The 14,412-nt window shown below is 40.0% G+C and overlaps 1 protein-coding gene across 1 annotated transcript in view; it reads left to right on the top strand.

Annotated features, from left to right (window-relative positions):
- Positions 1-474: 474 nt before the first annotated feature.
- The window catches only part of ARSJ (arylsulfatase family member J), a gene marked incomplete at both ends in the record, with an annotated part of 57,646 nt that continues 43,708 nt past the window's right edge, over positions 475-14,412 (top strand). Inside the window, one exon of the mRNA XM_084251955.1 lies at positions 475-872. Coding sequence (XP_084108081.1) covers positions 475-872 — 398 coding nt within the window. The remainder of the gene's footprint in view (positions 873-14,412) is intronic.

Raw genomic sequence — 14,412 nt, 5'->3', positions numbered from 1 at the left:
TCCCCAGCGCTTTCCAGGTGAGGGGACCACTGTGGCGACTGGACCCCCGCTGCCTGGGTGCTCGTGCAGGGGGAGAAACTGGCTCCCCAAAGTCGAGGGACCTCTGCCCGCAAAAAGTCTCCACTCAGAGTTTCTCAATTCCTTACTTAATTTTTCTTGCTCCCGAAAACTTTTGGGTGGAGGCTTCAAGATTTTTATTTTTTGGAAACTCTTCTGGGGAACGAGGAGGAGGAGAAAGTGAAATTTGATGGAGAAGAGCAGAGCGACTCCTCCTTGCTTTGCATTCAACCTTAACTTCCAGAAGATTCCAGTGGTTAGTCCTGCTGGGAGCTGAGGCAGGCGCGCAGGAGTGTTTTGCAGGTAGAGACCCTCCAGGGCTCCTGGGCCTGGCCTCCTGAGTGCATGCGTGTGCCACCCATCCGAGCTGCAGCACTCCTGATTCTGCTCCTGGACGCTCAGTGGGGACCCAAGTGAATGGCCCCCAGGGGCTGTGCGAGGCCTCTGCCTCCACCACCTGCGCAGGCCTGGGGCTGCCCAGGAAAGATGCTAGCCGTGGGGGCACTGGCCGGCTTCTGGGTTCTCAGCCTCCTCACCTATGGTTACCTGTCCTGGGGCCAGGGCTTGAAGGAGGAGGAAGAGGGAGCCTTTGGACCTCAAGCTGAAGAGAGACCAGAACCCAGCACAGCTACCACCTCCCAGCCCCATCTCATTTTCATCCTAGCAGATGATCAGGGATTTAGAGATGTGGGCTACCACGGATCAGAGATCAGGACACCCACTCTTGACAAACTCGCTGCAGAAGGAGTTAAACTGGAGAATTACTATGTCCAGCCTATTTGCACACCATCCAGGAGTCAGTTTATTACTGGAAAGTAAGTACTACTCTTTCATGTATTTATTCCTTGAAGAAATCTTAAGTATTTAAGATCTAGCTCCTGATTCAAGAGAGTAACATATATATATATATATATATATATATATATATATATGGAAATGAATGAATGACTAGAACATGGTATTGCGTTTTAATGAATATATAAATAATGATATTAAATAATGATATTAAATGGTCTTGGAACTCGTGTCACTAGTCTAGTCCTGTTTTGCTTGACCTCAGAGCCTGCTATGAAGAGCACTAGAATTTTTAACTGAGATTTTTAACTGGACTTGTAAACTATTTACCGACCGGAGGTCTCGAGAGAGGTCACTTTTCTAAATCTGTTTTGACTTTTGGACATGATCAGATTTCATGGTCGGACACCATCTCTGAAAAAAACAGAACAGATTTTTTTTTTTTTTTTTTTTTTTGCAAATCTCAGTTTGTCAACCCAGGAGTTAACAAAGCCACAGGTTATCACAGAGAGAAGAGGGCCAAGGTGACAAATGAAAGGTTGTGTCAGATCTGATCAGTTTGGCACTTAGGTAGATAATTTTCTTTTAATGAATCACTAATGAAGTCCTTTTGTCAAAATGCAAGAAATTCGATGGTAAATACTTAACAGGAATCAAAGTTTGTCTGAAGTTTTCTACTACTTCTTACATGTCTGGGACTTTTCTAAATGAGTCTAAGAAAAATCTGATTATTTGGATGCTTCAGCATCTAAAGTATGGTTAATAGCATCATTGCTTTGCTAACTTGCTAAATCTTCCTTTAAGATGGTCACTTACTTCCATAGTTTTACCTTGTTCTGCAGAATATAAGTCACTGTAGCTGATTTAGATCTCAAATCCATGTGCACATGCAGTGGAGAGAAACTAGGAGATGTGGACAGAGTAGGAGGAAGTCTTGGTGGTTTCGTGTATGTATCTTTTGATTTCAGTTTCAGGGAACCTTACTGCAGTGAAGTTGTTCTTGGAATTGGATCCTATGTGAGTAGCCAGTAGCCATTGGAAAAATAAAGAGTATGTTGTAGGAATCTCTGTCTTGCAGAGACTTTTGCTTACAGCATGATTTCCACTGCTCAGCAACTGTCAGAACTTAGCATCCCTGCCAAAAAAAGGAAAAAAAAAAAAAAAAACATCATTTCCTCTCTTGAGAGAGGTAGGGAAAATTCTCACTCTACTTTAGGGTCATTTTAAAGGTAAATTGTGGCATCAGAAAGTCAAGGGCGATTGATAATTGTAAGGGAGCAAATTGTTGGCAGGATAACAAGTCTGTCTGGTTGCCTGGAGGTGGAGTTCTTCATGTCCAATCCCAGTCATGCTTGTATTTGTTTTTGAAATAAATGTGTCACAAAGGCTCACTAACCCTCTTCAACTAATTTATAGAACTGAGATTTACTCAGATTGCTGACATTGAGTAGCTGAAAGATATGTATCTGAATTATACGAGTTTATCTTTTACAGTAGTCCATTTTTTAAGGCTTTTCACCAAACAGCATTTAGTTCTGAAACATAATCTTACACCGATAAAATATCTAGGTTTTAACTTTTAATCTCTCTGTTTCTTTAATGATATGAACCATAGTATAACCTGGGACAATTCCCAATTTTTCTCTTATGTCAAAGGTAAACTGTCCTTTTCTTTCAGTGTGGTCAAAATTCTGGTGAGAGTGATTCTCATATTAAAACTTTCTGTTCAGTGCAACAAGTTGTTTAGCTGTTTGAGAGATAAAAATTTCAGTGTCTACTGTGATTTGATTTAAATATCTATTCAACTAGACAGTCGAAGACATTTTCATTCCTTTTAGAAATTTGCTGGAACTTTCCTTTAAATGGACATAGATTATAAAAAAGAAAATGATCATAGAAGCCTAGTATTGGCGCTAATATTGATTAGTTACTATTAACATTAATATTAATAAACAACCCAGAGAATATGGGCATTTGTACAAATGGGTGTATTCTCTGGATCCTCTGAAGATTAAAAAAAATGAACAGTACAAACCTAAATATACTTAATTATTTTGTGAAATATGGGACGATTCAAATATCTTCGTGTTATAAAGAAGGAGTTTAAATGACTAAAGTGGGAGCTACTTTTTATACTTTTTTGAAAAATTGCATCCCTTTATATTTTGTTGGAGTCAGAACGTAAAATCATTCCCCTGGTAGTGTACACATCTTTAACAAATTCCATATTCCTTTAATAATTTATATCATACCCATCTGGCAGTATTAAACATTAGACAGTCAACAAGCATACATTGTGTGCAAATCCCTGTGTTGGGGATGTGCATATAAATAAGAAGTAAGCCATTATCTCTTGACAGTAGTTCTCAAGTTTGAGTGCAAAAAAAGAAGAATCACACAACATGCTAGTCAAAGTGTGTATTCCCAAGGCAATCAAAGATTCAGCTTCAATTGGTCGGAGATTGAGCCCACACCCAGACATCAATAGTGATGTCCAGGAATTCTGAAAATACTGTTAATATAAATTAGGAATGTACTGTCATTCCCATTTTATATAAATGTAGTAACAGATTCCAGGAGAAATAGGGCTGGGGAGATTCTGTACCCAGAATTTTGAGAAACAACTCTGTACGTATTCCAACTTGGCCTTGAAAGTTGATTAAGGAAGTGACTGCTTATATTTTTATTTATTTCAAGGTCATTTTCTCAATTTTTTTTTGCAACTTTTCAAACAAACACATGGAGAAATGGCATCATTTCTCCTTAAGAGAATATAGTGAAGGTTTCAGAAAGGGAATTACAAATTTTTCAAAACTGAGACATGCAGTTTATCCAGACTTTAGAAGAGGAAAGACCTGTAATCTGAATGGAATTTATATCTTTGGCAACAATGTTGTGTTTTTACTATTTTGTCATTCATTTTTCCTTCTTGAAATGTTCTTTGTTATAGGATATTTGATAAAAATCATTGTATTTTAAAACAACCTCCCCCTTTCATCATGGATAATCACTCTCAACTTCTGGCACCTTCGATGTTACTGAACTTCGTGTAAATGGAATTATAGATGGTGCTCTTTCTTATTTAACTTCTTTGTCTTACCATGATGTTTGTAAAACTTCCCCATGTTGTTACCTATAGATAGAGTTCAGTCTTTTTCATGACCAAATAGTATTCTTTTGTGTACATGCACTACACATTCCAGCGCCGAGTCTCTTTGAATAGCACTGCCATGCACACATGTGTTTGTGTTCTTGGTCAATGTATGTCGACGTTGCCTTGGACAGCTGTTGAGAATTGGGCTTGCTGGGACATGGGGATGTGCATGTTCAGTTTTTGTTGGTACCGCCCGACAGTTTGTCAGAGTGGATCTACCATGTTTCACTCTCACTCCCAATGGATGGAGAGTCCTGTTCACTTCACATCTATGTCAGCATTTAGTATTGTCTTTTACATTTTGGTAATTGTGGTCATGGTACATTGGTAGACCGTTACGGCTTAAATTTGTGTTTCCTTGATGACCAATGCAGCAGTATCTTTTCATACTTTCATGGCTATTGGGTAGATCCCCTTTTAAGAATATCTATCCAAGTCTTTTGCCTGTCTCCCCACTAGGTGATTGTTTTTCCTTGATGATCTGCGGAGGCTGATTATGTATTCTGCTCCTTTGTTGGCTATTTATGCTGCAGATGTCTTCTACTCTGTGGCTTGCTTTTTCACTTTCATAGTGTTTTTTGTACCAACTTTATTGTACCCAAATTTTTCAACTTTTTCTTTTTATGTCCTATGTATCTTTAAATAAATCAAGATAATGCCAGTGGTATTTTTTTTCTCTAAAAGATATATTGCTTTATTTTTATATTTAGATGTAAAATTCACCTGGAATTAATTTTCTAGTATGGCATAATTCAGGGTTTGATTTTTTTTCAATGTGTGTATCTATTTGACCCATGCCATTTACTAAAAAGACCATCTTTTCTCCACTTCCCTGCCTTGTCACTTTTTCATAAATCAGGTAAATGTATATATTTGGATCTGTTTCTAGATGCTTAGCTATTCCATTGGTTTTTTTCCCTACCCTTCTGCAAATACTACCTTCTCTTAACTACTATAACTTTATAATAAATACTGATTTCTGGAATGCAAGACCTCCTACTTTTTCTTTAAATTTGCTTTATCTACCCTTAAATAGGTCATTCATGGATATGGATATGAGAATATGGATATGAAGATGTAAGTGAGGTGGAAGATTTCATTTGGGGAATATGAGGTAGTTCTCATCTGCGTTTTCCTAAGTGAGATATCAAATGAAATCATTAGCTGAGAAAGAGGATGTAATGTTTAAAGACACAGAGAAAATATTCTTCTAGGAAAGTGAGAAAGTGAAGTAAGACAATTCTATAAAAATACTGGACTGCCAGGAGAGCCTACTGGAGATTTCTGGTCACAAATGTAAACAGTGCCCATCATCGTGTTTGGTGGTCTTCTGCCATGCTCAGGTGTTTGTATGTCGAAGAAGCACCACTGAAGTGGTAGTTTTAACTAGATTTAGTGCTTTGCCAAGTGACTAGAGTGGAATCGTGGATTTGGACTCTAAATTTGGCAGGGAAAGGGCTAGAAAATAAGGGGCTTATGTTCTCTAGGGAACAGTTGGTTGAGGACACTTCAACAAACTTGGAAAACTGTAAAGATGGATACTTGGGATCAAAATTGTGTATGTAGTAGAGTTTGGGGAAATGATAGGGTGGGAAGAAAGAAAACATCTTTGGAAGTGAGGATGCAAGGTAGCAGAAGAACAAGATATTAATGCATCAATTCAGTAAATATCGAAATAATTAGGAACAAAGAGTGTAGTGCCTCGGACAGTGAATGAGCCAGGAGCTGGGATCCTTTCCTACTGAAGATGGGTGAGGACAGAGCCCAGGTCAGGTAGAGGGCTCTAAAAAGCATGGTAATGGGTCTGGAGTGTGTTGTCTTGCTTTTTAAAGGAGACAGAAGTCAGCATTGTCTCAAAGTGCTGGTGAAGGCTAGACACACACCTACCCTTGTTTCCAGCTCTTTGGTATTTGCAGTATGAATGAAAGACCAGCCCCAAGCAGAGAGTATAGCAGGGATAGACAGCTATGAGCTGGAGCAAGAAGGTGTAGGGAATGCCCAGGCAAGAGACGAAGTCACAGAGGATTTTCTAATGACAGCCTTTCAGTAACAAAAGGCTCCTTGGAAAGAGTTTGGAAGGCAAGAGGGATTAAATCAGGGTAGAGGATGTGCAGAGATAATACACATATTTCCCCTTCTACCCACATGTAGGAATTCCTGTGAATTTTTTCCTCACCCGAATGACATAAAGTAAACAGGCAATTAGCATTCACTAACATGGAAAAGTTCCCAGTGTTCCCAGACCCACAAAATAACCAAACAATTCATGCCAAATTAAGTATAAACCCTGAAAAAACACAAAGTAAAAGTAGGAAGGATAAGAGAAATACCCGTCCTGAATAGAGTCATTTGTGGGGAAGGAGCTTGGGTGGGCAGCTCTCATGTCTTGGGGTGCTGCTGCTGCTCAGAATGCCTGTCACAACCCCCCTTTTCAGCTTCTGTCTTAAAATCGGAGAATCCCCTTTCACTTTTTTGCCCTGAGAATGGAAATCCTCTTTGGATTTCTTTCAGTTAGAGAAAATGGATGCTAATGGAGGTCTTTGGTAAAAGTGGCCTAACTGGAACTTCTGAAAACTGGGCGAAAGTCATCTGGAGATTAGAATTGGGGTGAAAGCAGACACCTGGGGAAGTTTAGAGCTATGGTGAACACTCAGACAGGGCTGGCAATTTTTCCGGATGATCACTTAGGAAATGATAAATGTCCATCTCAATGATAGGCTTTTTCTGGAGATGGGTGGAGCTGGGCCTCCTGGCTGTCCATCAGCAACCACTGCAGCAGCGTAGCGTGTACCTACAGACCCTGGTCAGAAGTTCTGGGGCAGGACTGGCCCGGGGAAGTAGAGCCATGTCCGCCTTCTCTGTGGGCTGCAGAAGGATGCAGGCAACAGGGACTGTGTCTCCCAGGAGCTTGCAGAGTATTATTTCTAGAAATGAAATCACCAATGAACATTTACCCTTGAGTTGAAAAACCCTAAAAAAATACAGCAGATCCTCAGTGTTATCTGTGTCAACTGCATGTCCTTCAACTGATGGCCATGGGTAAGAGGATATGTCAACTCTTCCAATCCATGAGCGGGAAATATCTTTCCATTTCTTTATGTCTTCTTCTTTTAACAGTTTCTTATAGTTTTCATTGTATAGACACTTCATCTCCTTTGTTAAGTTTACTCTTGGGTATTTAATTCCTTTTAATATAGTTGTAAATGAGATTGTTTTCTTGATAGCTTCATCTTCTTGCTCATTGTTTGCATATAGGAACATAACTGATTTTTGTATTTTGACTTTTAACGTGCTTCTTTATTGAACTGGGTTAGTGCTTTAATTCATTTTCTTAAAGATTTACTTATTTTATTTATTTATACAAGAACCAGGGTACAGGCCAGAGGTGTGGGAAGGTGAGAGGATTCACCAGAGACAGAGCGGGGAACAGAACAGGCAGACTGACTGAAATACACTGCTGAGGGGAGGGCAGGAGAGGTCTACCTCACCATGTGGGTATCTTCCCAGCCAACTGGGATTGAACCCACGCTGCAGAGGCTGCAGACAGCTTCGCAGCACTGCGCTCAACTCACTGTGCCACCAGGGAGGCCCTGATTTAATTCATTTTTTAGTGGAGTCTTTAGGGTTTTCTATGATGTCATTTCACTTGCAAATGATGATAGTTTTACTTCTTCTTTCCCTCTTTCTTTTTCTTTATGTCTTTCTCTTCCCTAATTGCTGTAGCTAGGACTTGAGCGGTGGTAATGAAAGTGGAGATCCTTGTCTTGTACTAGATCTTACTGGAAAATATTCAGTTTCCCCCTTTAAAAATGAAGTTAACTGTTAATTTGTTTTATATGGCCTTTATTATGTTGAGATGTAGTCCATCTATCCCTTTTTTTAGTGTTTTTAATATAAATGGATATTGAATCTCATCAAATGCTTTCTCAGCTTTATAAAAATTGCTTTATATATTTTGATGCTCCTTATCTTCCTCTCTGTACCTTCAAACTCTAGAGAAAGGAATGATTCACTATTTCTTGAGCACATCTCCTACTTGATTGTTCTCCATCTTTTGCACATAGTGTTTCCACTCCCTGAAATTCACATCCTATCTCTCTGCCCAAATGTCAACCACTCATAAAGACTCAGCGAAAATACCATCTTTCCTATACAGCTTTCCATGACTCCTTAGTCAGAAATCATTTATCCCAATGACAACCTTTTGTAATTCTTTCTATTACTATCTTATTAGGCACAATTTTCCACCTTGTTCACCACTGTTATTGAATCTTTTACCTGCCTTGCTGGTCCAGTAAGCAGAGAGACTCTGATTAATTATTTCCATTAATCTCACAGCTCCCAGCCTAGTGCTTTGTACTAAAGGCACTAAGTACATGTATAAAGAATGAAGGAAGGAATAGATGAAGAAATGGTTATATATTTCTCTCAGGCAGGCAATGCTACAGAACAGAAATAGAATAGAATTTACAGTGATGAAATCTGAATTCAACAAACTCGTGACTATAATCCTGAATGAGTCCTTAATCTATGTAGCTTCCATGATTTTATCTGTAGGATAGAAATAATGACAATATTTACCTTACCAATCTCACTGGTTATTCTACCAATCAATAAAAGTAATATATGTAAAAATACTAAATTTTACATACTATATCATATAGCCTTTAAGTAAAAATCCCTTTAAGAGTTACATTTCTTTAATTTTTATCATGTGCAAACTTTAAAATATCCAACTACTTGTTCTTTTTAAGATTTTTCTGTGGGATAGTCATTTATTTTCCAACTTCAATCTTTAAGTACAATGAATTAATATGAAAGCCTGTATCTCTAATTTTTATTAATTTTTAAAAGATGTATTTATTTATGCATACAAGAACTGGGGTACTGGTCAGAGATGTGGGGGTTGAGAGGATTCACCAGAGACAGAGTGGGGAGCAGAACAGATGGATTGACTGAAATATACTGCTGAGGGGAGCAGCGGGCAAGACAGGAGAGGTCTGCTGCACCATGGCTGCAGATAAGTTCATGGTGCTGTATCTTGACCCCTTGCACCACCAGGGAGGCCCCTGTCTTATTTTTTTAAAGATTTATTTATTCATGCATACAAGAGCCAGGATACAGGCCAGATGTGTGGGAGGGTAAGAGGATTCATCGGAGACAGTGGGGAGCAGAACAGGCAGACAGACTGAAAGCACTGCTGAGGGGAGCAGTGGGCATGGCAGGAGAGGTCTGCCACGCCATGTGGGTAGCTCCCTGGCCGGCCAGGATTGAACACGTGCTGCAGAGGCTGTGGACAGCTTCACAGTGCTGTGCTCAAACTGAGCCTGTGCCACCAGGGGAGGCCCCCCTGTCTTATTTTCAATATTTTATCCACTAAGATTTTTCACATGCTACTATAGTTCTAAGTTGTCCAGGAAGGTGATTGGAGGTATATATTTTTTAAGTGTCTGCACTTGAAAAATGTGTGTATGGTTGTTGGTTGTCATACTTGGAGCCTCACTAAGTCTTGTGACAAGGGAAAGTGATGAATATTTAAAGTGAAATTATGAGTACAATCTAGATGGGAATTGAAAATAAGTAAACAAAAAGACCAGCAATTAACTACTTCAAATTTCTTTAGTCAACAATCATTTTAAAGCACTGTACTGGATATCATTCATATATCTTATTTGTCTTTGGATGCCAGCTCACCCCTGGGGCTACCGCTCAGTAGGTCTACAGTAGTTTTGAATTAAGGCATTGCTCTGATCTCCATGGGAATTGAAATTTCATGTGCTCTATGACTGCTATTTCAATACCTTCCTAAATAATCACATTGCCTACAGCATCTGAACCCACACTAGAATAAACCTAAGTGAAATTTCTACAACAGTGCAAGTCATACCACTCCCCTGCTTGAAATGCTTTCAAAGCTGTCATTACCTGTAGGTTAAAGCCCAGTTCCCAAGAGTTCCATACAAGGACCTTCCTAATCTGGCCTCTGATAAGCTCTGGTTTAGTCTGCTAACACTTCCCTATTTGTACCTTTGGATTATCTCTGCCAGGGCACTTGGATTTTCTCACAGGGACGAAACCCCCAGTCCCCTCTGATTCCTTTTCAGCAGGATTCCTTTTGCTGGAATGTTCTTCATTCTCCCTTGGGTAAAAACCATCACATCCTGGCAGACCCTCCAGCCCCTGGTCTCCCTTCCAGTCCTGCTCTACTGTTTTCTTACCCATACCAGGCGGAGGCTAATGCATTTTCCTCTGTTCCTACAGCCTCTTCTGCATACCCATATCTCATAATTCACATATTTCATACTATATTTTCATTAATTATTTATGTCTTTCCTCCTAAGCCCCAATAATACACTAAACTATAAACTTCTCACAAGAGCTCACCTTTTAAAATAGAAACAGCGTAATGATCAAAAATGTCCTTTCCGCCATGTAACTTTATCTGTTTTTTTTCCCCTTTCATTTTAGCTTGATTATCTGATGTAAGTCTAATATAATCATACATTTTCCTAGTTACAAGATTTAGTTGAAGAAAAGCATCTTGGGAGTAGAGTTGTCATATTTGCTTGGCCCCTAACAAGTGTTAAGGTATATATTATATATGCTATAAATAAAATTCTGTAATGTACATTCTCTAATCCATCTGTATCATTTTATATTTTCTAAGTCTCATAACTCACAGGTAATTATTGTTACTTACATTTTACATGTGAGGAAATCAAGACCACAAAATTCAAGTATCTTGGCCGAGATCCTGTGGTAAGAAATAAGGCTAGAGTTCCAGCCCAGCAAAGTATGTTTTCTTCTGCATTACTCAGATGGTTGACAGTCTTGGGTTGGATCTTTATAGTAGATATCAATAAATACATTATTCAAGTAAAGCAACAGCTGGCTAAATAAATAGAGGTATTCTGAAAACCAGAAACTCATTTTGAAACTGACTTTCTCATATAATTTAGGAAACTGGAATAAGTTCTTGTTTTTCATTTGATATATAAACGAAGGATGACGTGGTGAGTTTATCTTTCAGAATTTGTAAAAATATTTATTCATCAAACTACACTTTCTCATATTGAGGATGAAATAAAGAAGTAAAGGAGGCCCATGAACATTTAAAATATGTAAGTCCAATTCTGTTTCTATTACTGTGTTTTGAAGTAACAATTATCAAGTTTCTATACAGTATATGACTTTGATTTTTTTTTTTCCATAGAAGAACTGGGGTATGCATGCAGGGCTGGGGGAGCTGGTGAGAGGATTCGCCAGAGACAGAGTGGGGAGCAGAAGAGGCAGATTGACTGAATCACACTGCTGAGGAGAGCAGTGGGTGAGACAGAAGAGGTCTCCTGCGCCATGTGGGTAACTCCCTGGCCGGGGATCGAACTCATGCCATGGCAAAGATAGCAGTGAGGCTTAATCCCTAGGCCACCAGGAAGGCTCAACTTTAAAAAATTTAAAGAATTTTTGTAAATATACATCTTCACAACCTTTTAAACCTTCTAAATACTAGACATTGAAGCTGTTAAGTTATATATAATAGTGCAGCACATTACAATTGCCTATAGAACTTCTTAGAACACTCATTACTTTGGGCCCTCCACCCCTAGAAATTTTGTTTCAGAAGTTCTGGGGGGAGGCTTGAGATTTTGAATTTCAAGAAAACTGCCTGGTGATGATAAAGCTGCTGATCAGGGCCCACTCTGAATACACTGCAATGCAGTTTTGTTCATTAACGGTCTGTGGCTGCTTATTACTGGGTGTATTTCTTGCAATTTTTTACTACTTGCTTTACACTTACAATGTGCAAAACTAATTTAAGTTCTAGCCAAGTGGCAAACACAAGTGACTCATGTGTTTTTTCTCATACTCGCTGCGACTGGAAGCTTGATTCAGGTCACATCGAGCTGAGTCTTGGAGGAGACAGCGTCTCTATTAACATGCTCCTGCTGTCTCATAAGACAAATGATAAAAGGATTACTATTTTGGGCAGAGCAATTGGCTTAAGAGCAGAAAGCAAGTGAATGTCTGAGAACTGAATCATGAAATTAAACAGAGCAGGAGATAACATTTCAGCACCCAGCTCTTTTATTTAAAACCTTCCTCCCATGATGCCAACTTGAAGGAAAAGGACATTTATTGGGGATCTTCATTAAATCAATAAACAATGAGTTGATCTTATTTGCATCCAGCTCAGGATGAGTATGTCTATCTCCTAATTTTCTAGCATCTTGTAGTTAGTCTGAATTAGCTAGGGAATCCATTGCCATCATGTGCCTTTAACAGAAAATTGGGTCATTTGGATCAATGGTCTGAGATTTGCTAAAATAATCCAGTGATGTAAATCTGTGGAACTTTCCACCTCTCTTTTCTGATGTGGCTCTGAATGATCTCAGATGTCAAAATCACCAAACAAACAAACAAACAAAAAACATTTTTTTAAACCTTACTTAAAATGATAACATTTTGAGACAAAATATTATGCCATTTAATCTTCACCACAAATCTGGGATGCAGGTGAATATTTTTCTTCCTCAAGTTTATATAAGAGATGCCCATGGTTGGACAAAGAACCTTAGAAGTTCTAAAGGAAGAAAGTGCCCCCTTTATTATTCTATCAGACTCCCATGTACACCTTCATGAACCTTCCCATTCTGAGTTAATGGATTCCTCAGGTAAACACCCTTGGTTTAATTGGGTGTCTTGTTTTTATCTCCCTGAAATTCCTTCATTATTTATTCATTCATCCATTCAATATTGAGCATCGACTCTGCTAGATCTTATTCTAAGCACTGGGAAACATATCAGTTGACAAAAACTACAAAAAAAATCCCTGTTCTCATGAACATCATGTGCAAGGAGACACAAATAAATAAAATAATGTGCTAGAGAGTCTCTGTGAAAGAAAATGTAACAGTCAAGAGCATGGAACCGCAGGGTTAAGAGGGAATATTGTGGAGCTCAGAGGAAGAGTCACTGAGAAAGGAGGTAAAGGAGAGAGATGTGTGTGTCCCAGCTGCAGGCAGAGCACACAGGAAGTGCATCGGCCCTGTGACAAGAGCACCCCTGGTGTATTCAGGTACTAGCGTGAGGCCAGTCCAACCAGGCTGGATCAGAGAGAGGATGTGGGCAAGAGAGGGGGAGAGAAGGATGAGGGTGCTGTGCATCCCTCCCAGACCAGGCAGGTTCATTGTTGATTCGAGCAGACAAAAAGAGAATTTTGAAGCCTTTGGTATCTCTAATGTGCCATTAATGCTAAATTGGGGGGCCAGACTCACAGGCAGACCAGCAGGCAGGGAAGCAGCAACTGAACCCCCAGCTCCCCCCTCTCTCTCCCACCCACCACCCCCCCCACATTGAAGAAAATGGGCACCAGTGACTTTGGGCAGAGGGTCTATGTGACCTAACGCTCTCACAGACTTGCTTTGGCATGGGCTTGAGGACAGGTGGTAGAGGTGAGCGTGAGAGCTGGAGGTCTTGAGTCTTGGTAGAGAGACCATCACATTAACCTGTGTGTGAGAATATGGGGTGTGGAAAGGGGTGGTGGAAAGGGATGGATTCTGAGACTACTCCACACATAGAGCAGAAAAGCTATTGTGATGGACTACACACAAGTCCTGAAGCAGAAGGCAGTTTGAGGATAACTTCAAGGTCATTTGCTCTACTCTATTATGAGGAAAGAAAAATGTGCTTGCTCAAGTCTATAAAGTGACTGTGGAACCTCTTAGGAAATCACAATTTATACTTGAAATCCCTCTCATACATAATAACCTTTGTCTCGCCCTTTCTTCTTTGCCTGACTCCTTGTGGTTTGTCTTCTGAGGGATTGCAGTAACACATGCACGTGGTCCATTTAGCCATGCATTTCGGGGGGAAAGAGCAGATTTGAGTTCTGGCGCAGCCACATGCTAATATTTCAAAATAAGACCAAGCAGCTGTGAATGTGGAGAAGGGCACGCTGACTGGGTAAGGATGGCTGCCTGGCCTGCAGGTTTCGGGATGGTATCCCCTGGGTGAATTTCTCGTTCCTATCACTTTAACACCTCAGGTTTATAGGTGCACACCCTGCACCTTACTAGAACATCCAAGGTGTTTAGGAGATTGGTGGGAAAAAGAAAACCAACAAAAGAGCTAATGTGGGCCTCCCTGGTGGCGCAGCAGTTGAGTGCTGGGTTGCGAAGCTGCCCGCAGCCTCTGCAGCGCCGGTTCGATCCCTGGCCGCTGGGCGAGGGTCCCACATGGCGTGCAGACCTCTCCTGCCGCCCGCTGCTCCCCTCAGCAGTGTACTTCGTCAGTCTGCCTGTTCTGCTCCCCGCTCTGCCTCTGGTGAATTCTCTCACCCTCCTGCGCTTCTGACTGTACCCAGTGTTTGTATAAATAAGTAAATATTAAAAAAAAAAGAGGTAATG

Source organism: Talpa europaea (genome assembly GCF_964194135.1).
Source record: "Talpa europaea genome assembly, chromosome: 13".
NCBI lineage: Eukaryota > Metazoa > Chordata > Mammalia > Eulipotyphla > Talpidae > Talpa > Talpa europaea.
Note: the sequence above shows the minus strand (reverse complement) of the source record. Positions and strands in the feature narration are given on the sequence as shown.